General features: G+C 40.9%; 1 protein-coding gene across 3 annotated transcripts in view; it reads right to left on the reverse strand.

The window, feature by feature from the left end:
- GOLGA4 (golgin A4) overlaps positions 1-18,011 on the reverse strand; it is a 103,082-nt gene that overhangs the window by 30,048 nt on the left and 55,023 nt on the right. For all 3 annotated transcript variants that reach the window (XM_074945394.1, XM_074945396.1, XM_074945395.1), the window contains 3 exons: positions 13,685-17,991; positions 11,408-11,529; positions 8,701-8,831 (listed from right to left, as the gene is read on the reverse strand). In XM_074945394.1, coding sequence (XP_074801495.1) covers positions 8,701-8,831; positions 11,408-11,529; positions 13,685-17,991 — 4,560 coding nt within the window. The remainder of the gene's footprint in view (positions 1-8,700; positions 8,832-11,407; positions 11,530-13,684; positions 17,992-18,011) is intronic.

Below are 18,011 nucleotides of genomic sequence, written 5' to 3' on the forward strand. Positions count from 1 at the left end.
ACTGCAGTGAAGACACCCCCTGAGAGCTTCTCCCATTGGCTAGTTAATCCACCTCCCTGAGAGGTGATAGCTATATCAAGGGAAGAAGCTCTCCTGTCGACACAGAACTGTCTACACAGGGGTGGGGGCGGAAATTAAGATGGTATAACTGCATCGCCTAGGGGTGTGGATATTTCACACCTCTGAGCGATGTATTTATACCAGTGTAGGTCTGTAGTGTAGACCTGGCTTAAGTCATTTATATACTTTTGAAAATCGTCTCTACCCTGTGGATTTGCAATATAAGAGAGACTACTTCATACACAAACCCCGCTGGATGGCCAGATCAGGGTTGCCAATTTTGGTTGGATTTATTCCTGGAGGTTTTATCACATGATAATCTTCAATTAAAGCTTAACCTTTAATTCCTGGGGACTCCAGGACACTCCTGGACAGTTGGCAAACCTAGGCCAGATGGAGGTCAACATCTCAGAGTGGTATGGCATGTGTTTGTTGTATTATAATGCTGACAAAGTACAGTAGATTACTACTTAGTGGCTTCACAAAGATGTTTTAAGGAGAGATTTCAATAAATAGAGTTTAGCTGACTTGTGCACAGTAAGAGGACGCCCCAGGTGTAAGGGGCAGCAGGGAAAAATGCATGGATACTTGATTCAGAGGAATAAAATAGAAGCAGTTAAGAGGGAGGAAAGGAACTGTCCACGCAAAGAAAGTGAGGTTGGCTGGGTTCAGGAATAAGAAAAAAAAAAAAAAAAGAGTTAAGAATGGGATTATATGATGGTGTTGGCTGCAACAGCAGGGGACCAGGAGGTCCCTTCCTGTCCTATGTAGTCAGGGACAGAGGTGTGCAGAACTTGAAGCCTGAAATTGGTATAAAAGACAAGAGAAAACCCATGAAAGGATTCCAAGAATGGACTGAGGCTATGTCTACATTATGTACCTTTTAGCAACACAGCTGTGCCGCTACAGCCGTGCTGCTAAAAGGTGCGCAGTGTACCAGCTCTTTGTTGGCAGGAGAGAGCTCTCCCACCAACAAAAAACTTCCACCCCCAACGAGCTCTCTTGCTGACAAAGCGCCGTTCACACCAGCGCTTTTCGTCGGTAAAACTCTCGCTATTCGGGGGATGGGGGGGTGTGCGCGCTTTTCCACATCCCGAATGACAAAAGTTTTTCCGACAAAAGTCCAGTGTCGACAAAGCCTGACACACAGAACAATCTGTATTACAATATGTAACCCACTAACCCGCCACCCCTTTTTCTTCTATGACTGCAGAAGTGTTAATGGGCCACTCCACCTTGAATGGTCCCTCAGAACATGCACTAACTACAGTAAAAGCTGTGTTATCTGGCACTTCAGCAACCGGAAAGCTCCATAAACCGGAATTTCTGATCTTCATTGAAATTCCGGTTTATAGTCTGGTTGGTGCGGGGCTGGCAGAGGGGTGCGGTGTGCAAGAGGGTGTGGGGCACAGGCTCTGGGAGGGAGTTTGGGTGCGGGAGGGAGCTCGGGACAGGAGATTGGGGCGTGGGAGAGGGTGGGGGTGCCGGATTCGAGGACCACTCACCTTGAGCGGCTCCCTGCAAGCGGCGACCTGTCCCGGCTGCTCCTAGGTGGAGGCACGGCAGGCAGCTCTGCGCGCTGACCCCACCCCATGTGCTAGTTATATCTTGACTTTAGTAAAGCTTTTGATACTGTCTCACATGACCATCTCATAAACAAACTAGGGAAATGCAATCTAGATGGAGCTACAATAAGGTCGGTGCAAAACTGGTTGGAAAACTGTTCCTAGGGAGTAGTTATCAGTGGTTCACAGTCATGCTGGAAGGGCATAATAAGTGGGGTCCTGCAGGGATCAGTTCTGGGTCCAGTTCTGTTCAATATCTTCATCAGTGATTTAGATAATGGTATAAAGTTTGTGGATGATACCAAGTTCGGAGGGGTTGCAAGTGCTTTGGAAGATAGGATTAAAATTCAAAATGATCTGGACAAACTGGAGAAATGATCTGAAGTAAAAAGGATGAAATTCAATAAGGACAGATGCAAAGTGCTCCAGTTAGGAAGGAACAATCAGTTGCACACATATAAAATGGGAAATGACTGCCTAGGAAGGAGTACTGGAAAGGGATCTGGGGGTCATAGTGGACCATAAGCTAAATATGAGTCAACAGTGTAATGCCGTTGCAAAAAAAAAGCAGACATCATTCTGGTATGTATTAGCAGGAGTGTTGAAAGTAAGACACAAGAAAATTCTTCCGCTCTACTCCGCGCTGATTAGGCCTCAACTGGAATATTGTGTCCAGTGCTAGATGCCACATTTCAAGAAAGATGTGGGCAAATTGGAGAAAGTCCAGAGAAGAGCGACAAAAATGATTAATGGTCTAGAAAACATGACCTATGAGGGAAGATTGAAAAAACTGGGTTTGTTTAGTCTGGAAAAGAGAAGACTCAGAGTGGCCACGATAACAGTTTTCAAGTACATAAAAAGTTGTTACAAGGAGGGAGAAAAATTGTTTTTCTTAACCTCTGAGGATAGAACAAGAAGCAATGGGCTTAAATTGCAGCAAGGGAGGTTTAGGTTGGACATTAGGAAAAAATTCCTAACTGTCAGAGTGGTTAAGCACTGGAATAAATTGCACAGGGAGGTGGTGGAACCTCCATCATTGGGGATTTTTAAGAACAGGTTAGACAAACACCTGTCAAGAATGGTCTAGATAATATTTAGTACTGCCATAAGTGCAGGGGACTGGACTAGATGACCTCTTGAGGTCCCTTCCAGTCCTATGATTCTATGATTGGCTGGGAACTGCAGCCAATGGGAGCTGAGGGGGCAGCAGCGTGCAGAGCTGCTTAGCTGCTGCTTAACCGTGTCTTGACGAAGGAGCAGCCGGGACAGGTCGCCGCTTGCGGTGAGCCGCCTGAAGTGAGTACCCCTCCACATCCAGCACCCCCTCCCACATCGCAATCTGCTGCCCCGAGTCCCCTCCCGCACCTAAACTCCCTCCCAGAGCTCGTGCCTCAACCCCCAGTTTCACACCCAAACTCCCTCCCTCTTAGTTAACCAGCATTTTTCATTTACAGGCTTACATTCCCGCAACATGTCAGATAAAACAGATTTTACTGTACTTATGTTAATCTATCTGTTCCACCGTGCACTTAGGTGTGACGCTCAGAGTACCTTTCCCAGGCCTGAACAAGAGCTCTGTGTGGCTTGAAAGCTCATCTCTCTCACCAACAGAAGTTGGTCCAATAAAAGATATGACCTCACCCACCCTGTCACACACAACAAAAGCATTTTTTTTTTTTTTTGGTAGCAGCATTGTGAACAGAATGCAGTGGGGCACGGTGACAAACTGGAAGCCAGAGAGAGAGAGGTTACAGTAATCTAGACCAGAGATAACCAAGGAATGGACTAAGCATTAGCTGCAGAGATGGAAAGGAAAGAATATATTTTAGAGAGGTTACCAACAAACAAAAAAACAATAACCACGGACAGGATCTGGCAACAGTTTGTATATGGGAGAAAAATGAGAGCAAAGATTCAATGATAACAATTTACCAAGACTAAACTCTAGGCAAGATTGCAAATCATAAACTATGATGTACATTTCGTGGCTATGTCTCTGTATGCTAGTAAATAAATTTTGCCCCAGCCCTGCACCCTCCATTTTTTCTCTCACACTCCAAAGCAACTTGTCTTCTCTGATGAGAGGAGCATCTCCATATTTAAAACAATTAACAGTATGGCAATGGAAAGTGCAGAGCTGCGCCAAGCAGCATACAGCTGAGAGCAAAGGCAAGAAAAAAACGGTCTTAGGGTCAGAGAAATTGTATGGCTGAAAGAAACTGAGGTTGAGGTGGAGTGATGGTGGCTGTTTCGCATGGCTAAATGTTTTCACAGTATCTCTGCTCTTTCAACAAGAGATAAAATAGAGCACGCTGGGGCTATCTTAATTCTAAAATTGCAACTAGCAGCAGTGATTAGAAATTTCTGGAGGGGAAAAGAAGATGCTGCAAATATTTAAGCCTATTTTATTTAATAAAGGGCAACGATCAAGTTTACAGCTCCAATTTTATCTACTCTCACATAGCTATAATCTCTGGGGTCTGTGCACCAGACTTAAAAAACAACCACCCCCCACTCTCCCATCCCCCCCAAAAATACCGATATAAACTAGCCTTCTGCTGCTGAAAGTTATAAAACACACATCTCACTGAATAGCTACTGCTTATGCATAGGCTTACAATATTTTTTCCTCAGTACTGCCTAATAACACAGCAGAGGTAGAACAAAGTCAACGCCGCACCCTCCAACTCTGAGCTGTGCTTTTACTGATTAATCTAAACTCACTGGATTCACCATAGATCCAGCTACATTAACTGATATAGTCTTTGTTTCATACTGAATTTGTATTCATACAAACAGTACATGAAGCAATACTAAGTGTCCTGAAGCCAAATTTACGGAAAACATACTACACCACATGTTAATAAACTCTGAAAAATTGGCTTGAATAGTATACCTGTAAATTATGAAATTTTATCCATCCCCAGCTGTACCTAATAAAGTAGCATTGAAGAGATGCTAAAGCTGGAGCTTCTTTGGCAACAGACTGAGGGTTTGTCTTCAGAGGGAAACTGACCAGCACAGCTAAAGTGGAATAATGTATTCAGCTATACCTGTGCCAGTATAACTCCCCCATGTGGACACTATTCCAGAATAAAAACGATTTTATTCCAGAAAAATTAATGGAGTAATTATTCCAGAATAAAGTCACTTTTATTCCACAATAGATAGCGTCCACACAGGGGAGTTAAACCAGAATAGCTATAATGGAATAATTATTCTACAACAGCTGGTCAGTTTCCACATGTAGACAAGCCCAAAGAAGAGTGGAGGACAAAGGTACACAGTGAGGAAGAGTGAAAAGATGAGGGATAAGCAATGAGGAAGAAAATGGAGGACTAGAGCAGGGATGTGGGCCTCAGACCCCTGTAGAATATCACATGAAGAAACGAAGATAGCATTATTACCTCATATTCAGTCAATCAAAGGCATTTTCCCTGTACAATATAGTTTAGGGAGTATTTTATGACATGGCAGGTTTTAAGAACATCTACTTCACAAAACTTGGCTTAAAACTCCAATGTTGTGCCTCCCTCCTAGTTCTTGGCTGACCAACGGCTAAGAAAATCCTGACCAAATCTGCTGCAGAGAAAGCAGCAGGAAGTTGGCACTGCAATTCAGCTTTGCTCTCTGGCGTCTCCTCAGCTGCACTGGCTTTCAAATGTCTTGGAGTTCCAAACCTTTGGGCCCAGTCAGTGCTACCAAGAGGGGGACTTTGGTTCTAATGCATGCCACAGCGCCTACGCTATAGTCTCACTGTTCTGTAAAGCACTGGCTGTACTTTGGCAATATATAAACCAAATTCTATTCTGATTTCATAATGATGAAATATGAAGATATCAATAAAATTGTAATTTCCCAAATCTTAACCACAAAGCCTGAACTGCATGCACATGGGGGGAATTATGACAAATGAAAGATTACACACTTTAAACGAGATCCTTCATTTTTAACTCAGACATAAATCTAGATTAACCTAACTCTAGTGCAACATTCAATTTTTCCTCTAATGAGATATTTTAGTTTGTGTTTTGAAGATCACAGAACACAAATTATAGATTACCATTGACTTGTAAATCCTCTCATTTGGGCAACTTTCATAAACCCTTTATCACACAGTATTTCTCATTAAAGATAAGGAGACACCTGATAAAAAATGCCAGAATAAAAAGTAAATAAAATCATATAAAGTTTAGTAGACTGATCTATTTCTTTGTCTTCTATAATGTCCAGGTGTCAAATTACAATCTTTACTGAGATTACTAAATTTCTTTAACTAGTTTTAAAAAGGTAATCACAGATTTATATAGGCAGAAACACACATAATAGTTCTACAGTATATAGTTCATAAGCAGTAAACAATATAAAACTTATTTAGTCTTTATACCGAACATGTATAGCTGTTAAAGAACACTGCATATTTTTATACTGCAAGAAACTTGATATGAAATTTGTTGCTCAAATCAAAGGGGTACGTGAAGGGGCAATAATGGATAGCCATTTTCTCCCTATTAATGTTGATAGCTATATTTCCTATTCCGAGAAGAGATCTTAGAGTCGACACATTCCCCACCTAATATTTTACTGAGCTATGATTACTTTTTAAAAAGTAATCTAAGAAGCAAGATAGCAAACACTTTATTACTTGCTTCTAACAAAGTAATGGAAGCTAACTTCACAGTGCTAAATACAGCAAAACCATGCTGCCTGGAAGGGAGGGTGTGAAGATCTGGAACATGTAGAGACAAACAGTTTTCTGTAGTTTTCTCTAACATCTGCTCTGTTGTATACACTAGTGGTACCCATCATTACTTATCAGACTATAAAATTCATGAAAAAGAAGAGATGGGTATGTAAAATTCATGTTTGCAGTGTTGTAGCCATGCTGGTCCCAGAATATTAAAGAGACAAGATGGGTGAGTTACTATCTTTTACTGGACCAACTTCGGTTGGTGAAAGAGACACGCTTTCGAGCTACACAAAGCTCTTCATATATTTCATTTATTTCAATTGCACAGCAATCAAAATAGTGTAAATACCAAAACATGATAGGAACAAGGCATATCAGAAACCTGAGAGAAATTTTAACAAAAGGAATTTTAAAAACATTGAGGAAGCTCTACGCAGACTTTGAAAGGTAGAGCCCTATTCACAAAAAGTTATACAAAAACTTAGGGTTAGAAGGGACTGCAAGGGTCATCTAGTCTAACCCCCTGACAAGATGCAGGATTTGTTGTGTCTAAACCATACAAGAGAGTCGATGAAAAAAAAAGGTGGGAATACGCCCAAAACACAGAAATTAGAATTATGACACAAAGGGGTTAACTTTATTGTTATAAATTAGGAAATTAAATCAGGGAAAGTGATTCTGGGCCAAATTCTACCCTGCCTTAAACACCTGGCCCATCCACTGAACTCTTCAGGATGCATGAGGTATAAAACCAGAATATGGTCTTCTGCCCTTAGATTCCTTTCTATTTTTAAAATAGAACATAGCTCTCTTAACTTTGCCTGATATGCAGTCCTTCACATTGGTCACTGAAGGAACACTGAAGGGACAAAACTATTTACTTTTTTTAATTGCTACTATGTAACCAACACCATCTTTGATTATTAAACTTGAATCTTTTTAAAACCTCAGGCTACTTCATGCTATTTGTTTACTTTCTGCATTTCGTTCTGGAAACTGCTCTTACATTCAGATGTGTGTGCAGATCTTTACATCTAAAAAGTGTAGGCCTGGCTTGACATGAATAAGTAAACATAGGTAGGCCTCATTTTTTGGAAGACAGGATTAGAGAGGGGACTAGATCAGCAGACTGAAAACAGAAAGTTTGTGCCAAGATAAGTAAATAGGTCACTAAGCTAAAAGACAATGTCTGAGCTAGCTAAGATGGGGGCGGGGTGGGGGGGAAGGGGAAACACTGGGGGAACCATTTACTAAGTCCAAGAACACAGACAGCGGTGGACAGAGTATGTTGTATAGGGATTGGTTCCTGTAAAATAACCAAACCAGTCTCAAAACATGTAATGCAATGTATAGTGAATGTGAGTGTGATGTGTATATAAATTAAGGGGATTTCTGTGTCGCCTTGGATGTGTATTATGTCTGGTACCCACCTACTATGCTTGAGCCTGTTCAACTCAAGAGTAGGTTGATTGTATGCTAATAAAGAAACCTCAATGACAAGTTTGGAGTTGAGCTGAGTGGATAAGGTCTTGGAGGCTATTGAGTGGATAAGCTGTCAGAAACCACCCCAACACTAAGCAGAGCCCTGATTAACTTACTTGGGCTCCGGATTTTATGGACTTCGCTGCCGGATCAAGATCTCAGTTGAGCACTAAAAGCAAACTAGCCTTATTTGTGTGTCTAGCCAGCTTCATTTTGGGATTCTCTCAGACTAGCAAAATGCAGATGCATTTTAAGTGCAAATACTGCAGGGCAGAGGTGGCCAACCTGTGGCTCTGGAGCCACATGCGGCTCTTCAGAAGTTAATATGCGGCTCCTTGTATAGGTACCGACTCCAGGGCTGGAGCTACAGGCACCAACTTTCCAGTGTGCTGGGAGGTGCTCACTGCTCAACCCCTGGCTCTGCCACAGACCCTGCCCCCACTCCACCCCTTCCCGCCCCCTCCCCTGAGCCTGCCGTGCCCTCACTCCTCTCTCCTCCGCCCCCAGAACGCCACGAAACAGCTGATCGGGAGGTGCGGGGAAGGAGGGGGAAGGCGCTGATCAGTGGGGCTGCCAGTGGATCAGAGGCGCTGGGAGTAGAGGAGAGTGAGGAGCTGATGGGGGTCTGCTGATGTATTAATGTGGCTCTTTGGCAATGTACATTGGTAAATTCTGGTTCCTTCTCAGGCTCAGGTTGGCCACCCCTGCTGCAGGGGAATATTTAGATCTAAACAAAAAAATTTAATCTGAAATATTAAACCCATAAGAAGCATTTATATAATAATGTGTTTTTAAAAATCTCCTATAAAGATTAAAATTTTTGCCTAAAAGAACCCATTGGGAAGTTTAAAAAACAGAATTATACTGAAATGTAGTGAATCACATCACTCTCAAGAAAGATACCTCAAGGATTTCTTCATACTTTTTTACAGTTCTTTTTAGATCGTCATCTTTTTCAGCAATTTTTCTATGCAACTGTGTTGTCTCTGCATGATGGGTTTCTATCAGTTCAGTTTCCACATCCTGGGCTTTACCTGTTTTTTTAAAAAAAATCAAGAAATATCACAACTGAGTAGGTAGCTATATTTTAACAAATAAAAACCAACATCACATTATGAACAAGATTAAAACGTAAGATTTGAAGAAACTTCTGTAAAGGTGTATGAGAAGGAAAAAAATCTTTCAAGAGGCAAAAATCAAGGAAGTCAAACAATTCATGCTATACATGGTCTAAAAGTAGTGGTATCTCTTTTTTCCAGCCTGAGGGCCGAACAGATTTCAAGAAGGTGAAAGGTCATAATACTTAGCAGCAGATTCAATGCTACTATACTATGTAGGTTTTTATACCACACACATGATCATAGTAACTGAGTGTCTTCCAGCTGCGCATTAAGCAACATGACTATCTGCTGCATGTTTGTTCTCTCATCCTTGGAGTGTCTTTGTTTTGATAAGGAATTTTTTTTTAAATATACATGTATTTATGTTAGAGACGGCAAAGTCAAAGAAGTGTGCTTTGCATTTGAATCAAAAGGCAGCGAGGTTTGTGATGGTCCTCAGGAAGTTCATTCCACAGTCCAGGACTGGCCCCGAGAAAGTTGTCTCACAAAGATGAAATTTACCTTTGTTAAAGAGTTCCTCTGTTCCAGGGAATGAAGTTGTTGACATGCTCTTTATCTCAGGGCTTTAGGTGGTCTTAAAGCTATCCTGGACCTAGGCCATGGAGAGCCTTGAAGATAAGGACTGAGACCGTGAACTTGACTTGATATTCTATGTGAAGTCAGCATATAGAGCAGAGGATAGGTTTGTTGTGCTCACAGTAGCCTATATTGCTGAGGAGAAGCACTGCAGTATTATGTACTAGTATTATGTACTAGTTGGGAGTTTCCTAAGCACAACATCCACATTGTGCCCAGGTATATCCGATTGTTCTAGTCCAGCCAAGAGGTGATGAAGGCAAGAATAACTGAGGCCAGGTCTTTATCCACCGGGATGGAACAGATTTTCCTAGCCAACCAGAGACGGTCAAAAGCGTTACCCCGAATGTTGCTATACAAGACCTTACCATTAGCAAAGAATCCAGAGGCATTCCTAAACGAAAGACTTGGTTGACCAATTGTGAGTGTGTACCTTCAACCAAAGGAGACTGCACCATAGCTGCAAACTCTTCAAAATACTTTCCTCTGCCCACCGCCTCACTGACGTCTTGCTTGGGTTCAGCTTCAGCCAGTTGTTCTATATTCATGAGCTATCTTGTCCGAACACTGGATTATCTCGGTGGTAGTGGTGAAGAATAAGCAGAGCTGCATGACTCACCTACCTAGTGCTGGCATTTGAGTCCATTTTGTAAGACCATTTCAACTTGTGGGTGCATGTAAATGTTGAAAAGGACTAGAGAGACAACTGATCCCTCTGAGACTCCACAAGTGAATGGTCTAGTGATTGAGGTGGAGTTTCCCATCACTACTCACTCGGTGTCTCCCTCTAGGGAGACACCCAACCATTTTAGCATATTACCCTGGACCCTTGCCACCTCTCTTGGATAGGACACCAGTATCTCACGGTCAAGAGTGCTGAATGCTAGAGAGAGGTACAAGAGGATAAGAACAGATGTCTAACCTCTATCCATTGACAGGAGATCATCCATGAGTGCCACTGTAGCAGTTTTAGCTCCATGTCCTGGCCTGAATCTAGAGCCCTATTCTGCCAGGATGAGGGAGCAGAAAACATCTGCAATTCCCTGTCTCAATTCCCCAGGTACAGGGGCATCTCTAGCAAGCACAGAGCCAAAATAGCCAATTCCTATGCCTCTCCCTTCCCCTCACAGTTTTAGGCACAGGGGCAGGCAAAGTGTAGATGAAGAAGCATGTTGTGCTTCAGCTATTCCCAGCTGACATATGATCCTTTTGGGATCATTTTCAGCTGGCACAAGTTAGACTGACTCTCAGGGCTAAAAGCTGCAGGGTGCAGCTCAGGGAATGTATTTCCAATTCATAATCAAATATACATTTTCTTAAACAATTGCCATCAAAGACTACAGTCAGACACCCTTGTCTAATGCTTGTTACAAGTGTGTTGTGCTGAAAACACAAATTTCAAAATGCAAACTCACCAACCAAATACATTTACTGTACTTTGACTTTCCTCTCATGTAACACTTTACAAATCATCTACATACCTACAATTTACCTGTAGACATTCCTAAAAAGTTAGGTGTCTTACACAAGTCAGGTGTCTTACACACTGGCAGGTGCAGAAATCCATAGTAACAGCTAGGGAACCCAGTCTCTGGGTATAAGAAAGAACAGATGCAAAAGTACAAAGTTTCCAGTGTGCATCTTACAAGCTTTACAATTGCTCCCTAGGCAAGAATAATATTCCCTACTGCAGAAGCAGTTTTTTTTCCCCTGACCTGGTTTTCCTGACCTGGTAGCCCTCTAGGCAGGGCTAACTTCATACAACAATGGCTACTACCCAGATCTGTGACTCTTCCTCCTTTATGATACCCATATGAAACTGACCCCACAAAAGTTAACCTGAAATTGACAAATTTATTTGTAAAGACAACAAAACAACAAATCCATACAGATTACAACAACATTTCACTTACTGATAGTTTCATGTACAGCTGTTTCCAATTCCCTCTCCTTTTGAGCCAGCTGAGTATTAAACTCCCTCATCAACTGCTTTAAGGTGGAGTTGTGCTTTAGTTCCATATCTTCCTGTTCAATTCTGTACAACAGAATAAAAATAGTCAAGAAATTCATTACTGATCTGAAGCGTATGAAGGAAAGACCAAAGGTAGTTTAGTAGTCTCTCCAAGACTCTTACTTAAGCATGGTTCTGCATCGAGAGGAAGGTTGGCTCTAGATTAATTCCCTGGGGTCCAGGGAGGCTATTTGCTCCTTTCCTATGGGATGCACCTGGAAGACCCAGGTGTTCTGCCAAGATGGAAGAGACCAATAAAAATGAGTCATGGAACTTTTGCTCAGGGAGGATCAACATACTAATGCTCTGTATGTAGACAGCGTTATTAGACAAAACCTGGGTTGAGAAACTGTTAGGGCTCTCAACAGTATACCATGTTTTTCTGACACACAAGCGCACACAAACATAGAGGTTTTGGTTTTTTTTAAAAATCAGCTTGTACCTCCTTCTTTGAAGTCCACTGCCTGAATTTTCAACTCGATTTTGGGTACAACCTAAGGCACCTTAAAGGTGGGCAACCTTTTAGAAGGTAGGGGAAGCATCCAAAATCACATTACTTTTGCAAATTTAGGCCCATAGTTGTACTCTGCCTAAATCTTCTTAAGTATCATGTTTTCTTAACCTCCTTTCCACATTCTCCATTTTGAGGACATTAAAACTGTGTGTATATTTTAAGATGTGTATTGAGAGGCATTTGTTACTCCTGGGGGAATTCTGCGCTACAGCACACATGCATAATTAATGAGCCCTGGAGATTTCTTATTTTGTGTGCAGAAAAAAGCTTCTGCCAAAATGTTGCTGCAGTTCTGCCTTTTTCCCCACCAGAGGGCGATGTGGTGATAGAGTAAAACTGCAGCTCCTTGACAGTGAGGGAAGAGAGAGAGCTGCCTTTGCAGGAGACAGGGGTTATGGGGAGACAGACAGCGTGGGGCTGCTGAGAAGGTCAGACAGGGGCTCATAAAGGCTAGTCGGGGAGGACAGACTGGGGCAGGGGCTGAATGGGAGTGGAGGCACAGGGCCACAGGGGGGAGGGAGGTGCAGAGACACATGGGGATGGGGATGCAGAGATACATAGTGAAGGGGGTGGCTGGGTGGGGGCACAGAGACATATATGGACAGGGGAGTAGCTGGGGGGCACAGACACACATGGGGATGGGGAAAAAGAATAGAGGGTGACTGGGTGGGGACACAGACACATGGGGCGGGGGAGAGGGGACACGGGGATGGGCAGGGGATACAGGGAGACACAGGGACAGGGGAGTGGCTGGGGGGGAGCACAGGGACACATGGTGATGGGGAAGGGGATGCAGAGCTACACAGAGACAGGGGAGTGGCTGGGTGAGGGCACATGGAGATGGGGCAGATGTGTCTGACTGAATGGGAGAGGCTAGGGGTCAGCCAGGGTCTGCATGGGGGAAGATCCCTAAGAATCCCTCCCTGACCCCCCCCAAAAAAAACTGTTCCATACTTTTCCCACCCACACCCAACAACCTTCCAAGTTCACACCTAGGCTCCTTCCCAGCAATTTACTTCTCTCTAACTCAGCTCCTCCATTACCCCGGACTCTCCCAAGCCTTTGCACTGCTTCTGAGCGGTGCGGAAAATACAGTTCTGTATTGTAGTTTAACTTAATTATTTCTCAGAGTTCTGTATTAATATGCCTAGTAAGGAATCTATTTATCAAAAAATATTTCCTAAATCTTTTTTGTTGTCTGTATTGTTACAGACATACTTGCTGACAGGTATTTTGAAATAAATGACCAAAAATAATTGAAACTGGTGTGATTATACTGTGTTATTTTGACAAATAAAATATGCAGAATTTTTCAATATTGTGTGCAGAATTTTTAATTTTTTGGCGCAAAATTCCACCAGGATTAAGTTGTATAGGAAAGCTGCAAAAACATCACTGAGCCCAAACCAAGAGTGATATATATTTTTTTGCAAAATACTGTACTTTTCTTTGGTTTATGAAACTAAAGCTTATTTTTTCACTTGTTTGTGAAACATTACTTTCAAGTGCTTTATTTTTTTAAAAATAAATCCTTAGTAAAATATTAATCTCTATTTTACTGGTATAAAATAAGCTTAAAAATATATGTATTCATCTTCAGGTTAAAGTGACTAACGATCACTTTAAAAAAAAAAAGTTTAATGGACTAAGGAATATAGACGATACCTGATTTTCTGTTCCATTTCTTCTAAAGATTCCTTCTTCATTATATCTAGTTCCTGCTGATGCTCCTTCCGCAAAGTACGCAAATCCTTCTGTACCTTGCTTATTTCTTTGCGCAGTTTTTGCTTCTCTCTGTCAGCTTCCTCCAGTTTAGCTTGCAACTCCTTTTGCTGAGTCTGCATATTACCAAGTAATTTCTGCAGCTCCAAATCAGATTTAGTCTCTTCTTTTACATTTTCTTCAAAAACTTTCAGCTGGCTATTTCTTTCATCCAACTGCTGCTGGAGACCTTGCAATTTTTCTTCATATTTAAAAGTTACCTCTTCCATCTCAACCTTCCATGCTTCTTTATTCTTTATTATATCATCCTCCAACTCTCTTATCTTCTGCTCCAAAGACTGACTGACTTCATCTTTTTCTTGAAGCTGTTTCTGTAAGTTTCCAATCACATTTTCCATATCATGATGTTTTTGTACTTGGGCTTTTAATTCTTCTCTGATGCTTGCTAAGTCATCACCACCTTTTGTGTGTTGATCCAGTAACAAAGAATATTTCTTATTTTTTTCCTCTATTTCTTTCTGGAGCCTTTTGATCACACTTTGTTCTTCTTGTAGCCTTTTCTCAGTACATTCCAATTTTTTAAAGAGTTCCTCCTGTTGGCTTTTCATTTTTAGCTTAGAGTCATTACTTTCTTGTTGCTCGTTCTCATACTTCCGTAATAATCCATCCTTATCTGTTAAGTCTTTTTGTATTACACTTATTTTCTCTTCATACATCTGTCGTACATTCTCTAGCATACTGGCTTTTTCTTGCTCTAAGGAAGTTTTTACATTTTCTACTTTTTGTATTATTTCTCTTTCCAAGTCTGCTGAATCTCTTATTAATCTATTTTTTTCTTCTAAATCCATAATTTTGGCCTCTCTTTCCTGCATTTTTTGTTCTAAATCTTTTAACTGATTTTCCATAGCTAGCTTTAACTGTTGTTCCTTTTCTTCCATTTGAGAGGTCAACTGCTTTTTAACAGAAGCTATTTTTTGTTCCGCCTTTTTTTTCAGGTCTGCTAATTTGATAGTGTTTTCTGCATTCATCCTATCTTCCAGCATCTTCAACTCTTCTTCTTTGCTTTTCATCATTGCAGTTTTCATTTGTTCAAATTCTCTCTGCTTTGTATCAAGTTCAGCTTTCATTGAATCCATTTGCTTTTCAAGACTTAACACTTTTTCTTCAGCCTCCTTGAACCTGTTGTCCTTTTCGACAACTACAACCTCAGCCTGTTGAAGTTGCTGAACAAGCTCTTTTTGCTCAGTGTCTCTTCGCTCGTTGTGCCTTTTAAGTTCTTCCATTAAAGAATCATTTTCCGCTGTTTTCCGAGCAATGTGTTCCTCCAGCTCAGCAGTTCTTGCTGTTTGGATTTTTAACTCTGCAGTTAATTCTCCTTCTTGCTTTTCCCTTCTCCTCTGCTTTTGTTCCATTACAGCTTTCAAACTATCTAAATTCCTGCTTTGCTTATCCAGCTCTTCCTTCAGTTGATTTATTTCTTCATCCTTTCCACCAACTTGGATATTATTTAATTCAAGCTTACTTTGTAATTCTTTAATAGTATTGTGATTCTGGGTAAACCTTAATTGTGCTTTTTTCTTCCATTCTGACAGTTTGTTCATCCAGTGGTCTACCTGCTCCAAAGCTGATGCTTTTTCTTGACTCAGTGACTCAACCCTGGAAGATAATTCCTGCACCTGATTCAATAATTGCAGTTGATCCTCTTGGTGTTGCTTGCTTAACAAAGATATGGCTGCTTCTTTTTCTGTTAAACCTACGCTGTTTTCAAGTTTGACATTTAGTTCAGTCACAAGCTTGTTGAGAGCACAGATCTCAGATTCTTTTTCCTTAAGCTCCTCTCTCATTGAAGTGACAACATTAATATTTTCAGATAATTCTTTCCTTAACTGTGTGATACAAGTTTCCTTCTCTGTTGCAGCCTGTTGCTGATGCCCTCCTTCTTTTTGCAACAGCTCCTTTTCTGTTACAAGTCTTTCAATGTCAGCTTTCATGAGTATAATTACATTTTCCTTATCTTGTAACCGTTGTGTGGACTCCTGCAAAGAGCTATTTACTGCAGTATGATGTTCTGTTATTTGTCTAAGTTGTGTTTCTAGTTCAGGAATTTTACAGTTCTTAATTAATATTGCTTTTTTAATTTTTGTAGTTTGATGCTGACAATGTGCAATTCTGGAGATTACTAAATTAATTTTTTCAGTACATTTTTCAATTACTTCATTGGTTTTAGTTTGCAATAAAGCATCAGCTTCCTTCCAGTAAATATCTAGCTGTGCTGCTAGTTCGCTTGACAACCTCTCAAATTCAATTTGTTTTTGCTGACTTGCCAAATGTTTATCCTCTAGTTTTTTCTCATAATCCTCACGTTCTTTACAGTATGAGGATTCCAGAATTTGGAGTTTTTCATCAGATGTTTTCAGCATATCTGTCAGTTCTGTAACTTTGATCTTGTGCTTTTCTTCCATTGTTTTCTGCTCCCTGAGCTGTTCCTGTAGTACAGCCCTGTCCTTCAGAGAGTGACTGAGGTCATCTTCTAGTTTTTCAAGTTGTGCTTTGAGATCAGTTTCACTTTGTGACAAGGTGTTCACCTGTGCCAATAGCTGCTTTAGTTGTTCTTGCAATTCATTCCAAGATTCGTCTCTCTTCACTTGTTCTTCCTTCAGCCGGGTGATCTCGATGTTAGTCCCCTCTTTCTCAGCACTGAAGGTGGCAAGCTTCTGTTTCAGGTCTCCAACTTCCTTCTGTTTTTTATGTAGTTCCATTTCGTGCTTTTCCTTGAGCTCTTCCACCTGCTGATTGAGTTTTTTTCCCCATGTTTGAGCAACTTCTTCTAGTTCCTGCCTATGAGCTTCTACAAGACTTTCTAGTTGCTCCTTCTGATTCATTTCCAGTTTTGACACAGCATCATTTATTCCAGCTGAGCTGGCATGTGCCATTTCCAGCATTTTTGCACTGAAATGTTTCTCTTTCTGACTGAACTCCAACTGCTTGTTTTCAAATTCTTTTTTCAGTTTAGCTTCTTGTTCTGAAAGTTTCTTCTTGAACGTTTCTTGCATCTCTTTTGCTTTTTGTTTGATTTTTTCCATCTTGGTTCCTTGTTGTTTAAAACTATTTTCATATTCAACTTGTAAAGCACTAATTCTCTCCTCTTTGGCTGATATCTTCTGTTTGAGCTCTTCCACCTGTTGATTCTGCTGCTTTTTTAGTTGTTCAAGTTGATTTTCCTTCTCAACCAAATCTCTCTTTGCCTGATCAATCTCTGTACCGAGATCTTTCAGTTGAGAGTCATACTGTTGCTTTAGAGAGGTTATTTTCTGCGTGTTTTCACTCCTCTGGTCTTCCAGCTGCTGCCTCAAGTCATGTACCTGGGATATGTAAGAGTCTAATTCAATCCTAACTTCATTCAGCTGTGATTCAGCTCTTACAATCTGTTCTTTAAGATGTGATTTTTCAGCTTCCATATTTGTCAACTTTTGTTGCAGCTCTGTTAACTGTCCTTCATAAACCTTTGCCTGCTCACTGGAGTTATTTTGGTGTGACTGGCAGAAGTCTCCTAGTTTAGCAGACACTTGCTTAAGTTCAGCTTCAGATATTTCAAGCGATTCCTTTAGTTTATGTTCTTGTGCTTTTAATTCCTCCAGATGTTTTTCTTTTTCTTCCAACTGTACCTTGAGTTGGTTAGTTTCTTCTGTATGTGCCTTCTCAATTCCTTGGACAGATATGTCATGCTCTTTAACCATCATGTCAATTTTTTCCTGGTAGTGGTTTCTCTGTTGTTCCAGCTTTGCCTCAGACTCCTGTTTTGTTTTATCTACATCATCTTTCAATACAAAGTGCTCTTGTTCTAGGTCATGACGTATTTTTAGGGTTTCTGATAACTCGAAAGATAATGCTTCTAGCTCTGTTTGTTTCACATCAAGCTTTTCTAATGTTTTTGCATTCATCTCTTCTATGTGTGCACGGAAAACTGACTCTTTTTCTTTCAACATTATATCCATTTCTTGTTCATGTTTCTCTCTCAATTTTTCTATTGTGGACTGTTGCTGTTGCTTTAAGATTTGCAGTTTTTCTGTCCAAAGTTCTTTCTCCTGCTGCTTCATGTTTTCTAGCTCTTCCTTGTGCTTTTCAACCATTACAGTAATTTCTTTATTGTGCTTGTTTTTTTCAGACTCTATCAAAGTAGTTAGTTCCTCAAATTGTCTTTTGTCATCTTGTGAATACTTTGCAAGGGAACTTTCCAATTCAAGAATTCTCTGTTGAAAGAAGATTTTAA

The sequence above is a fragment of the Natator depressus genome, chromosome 2 (genome assembly GCF_965152275.1).
Source record: "Natator depressus isolate rNatDep1 chromosome 2, rNatDep2.hap1, whole genome shotgun sequence".
Lineage (NCBI taxonomy): Eukaryota > Metazoa > Chordata > Testudines > Cheloniidae > Natator > Natator depressus.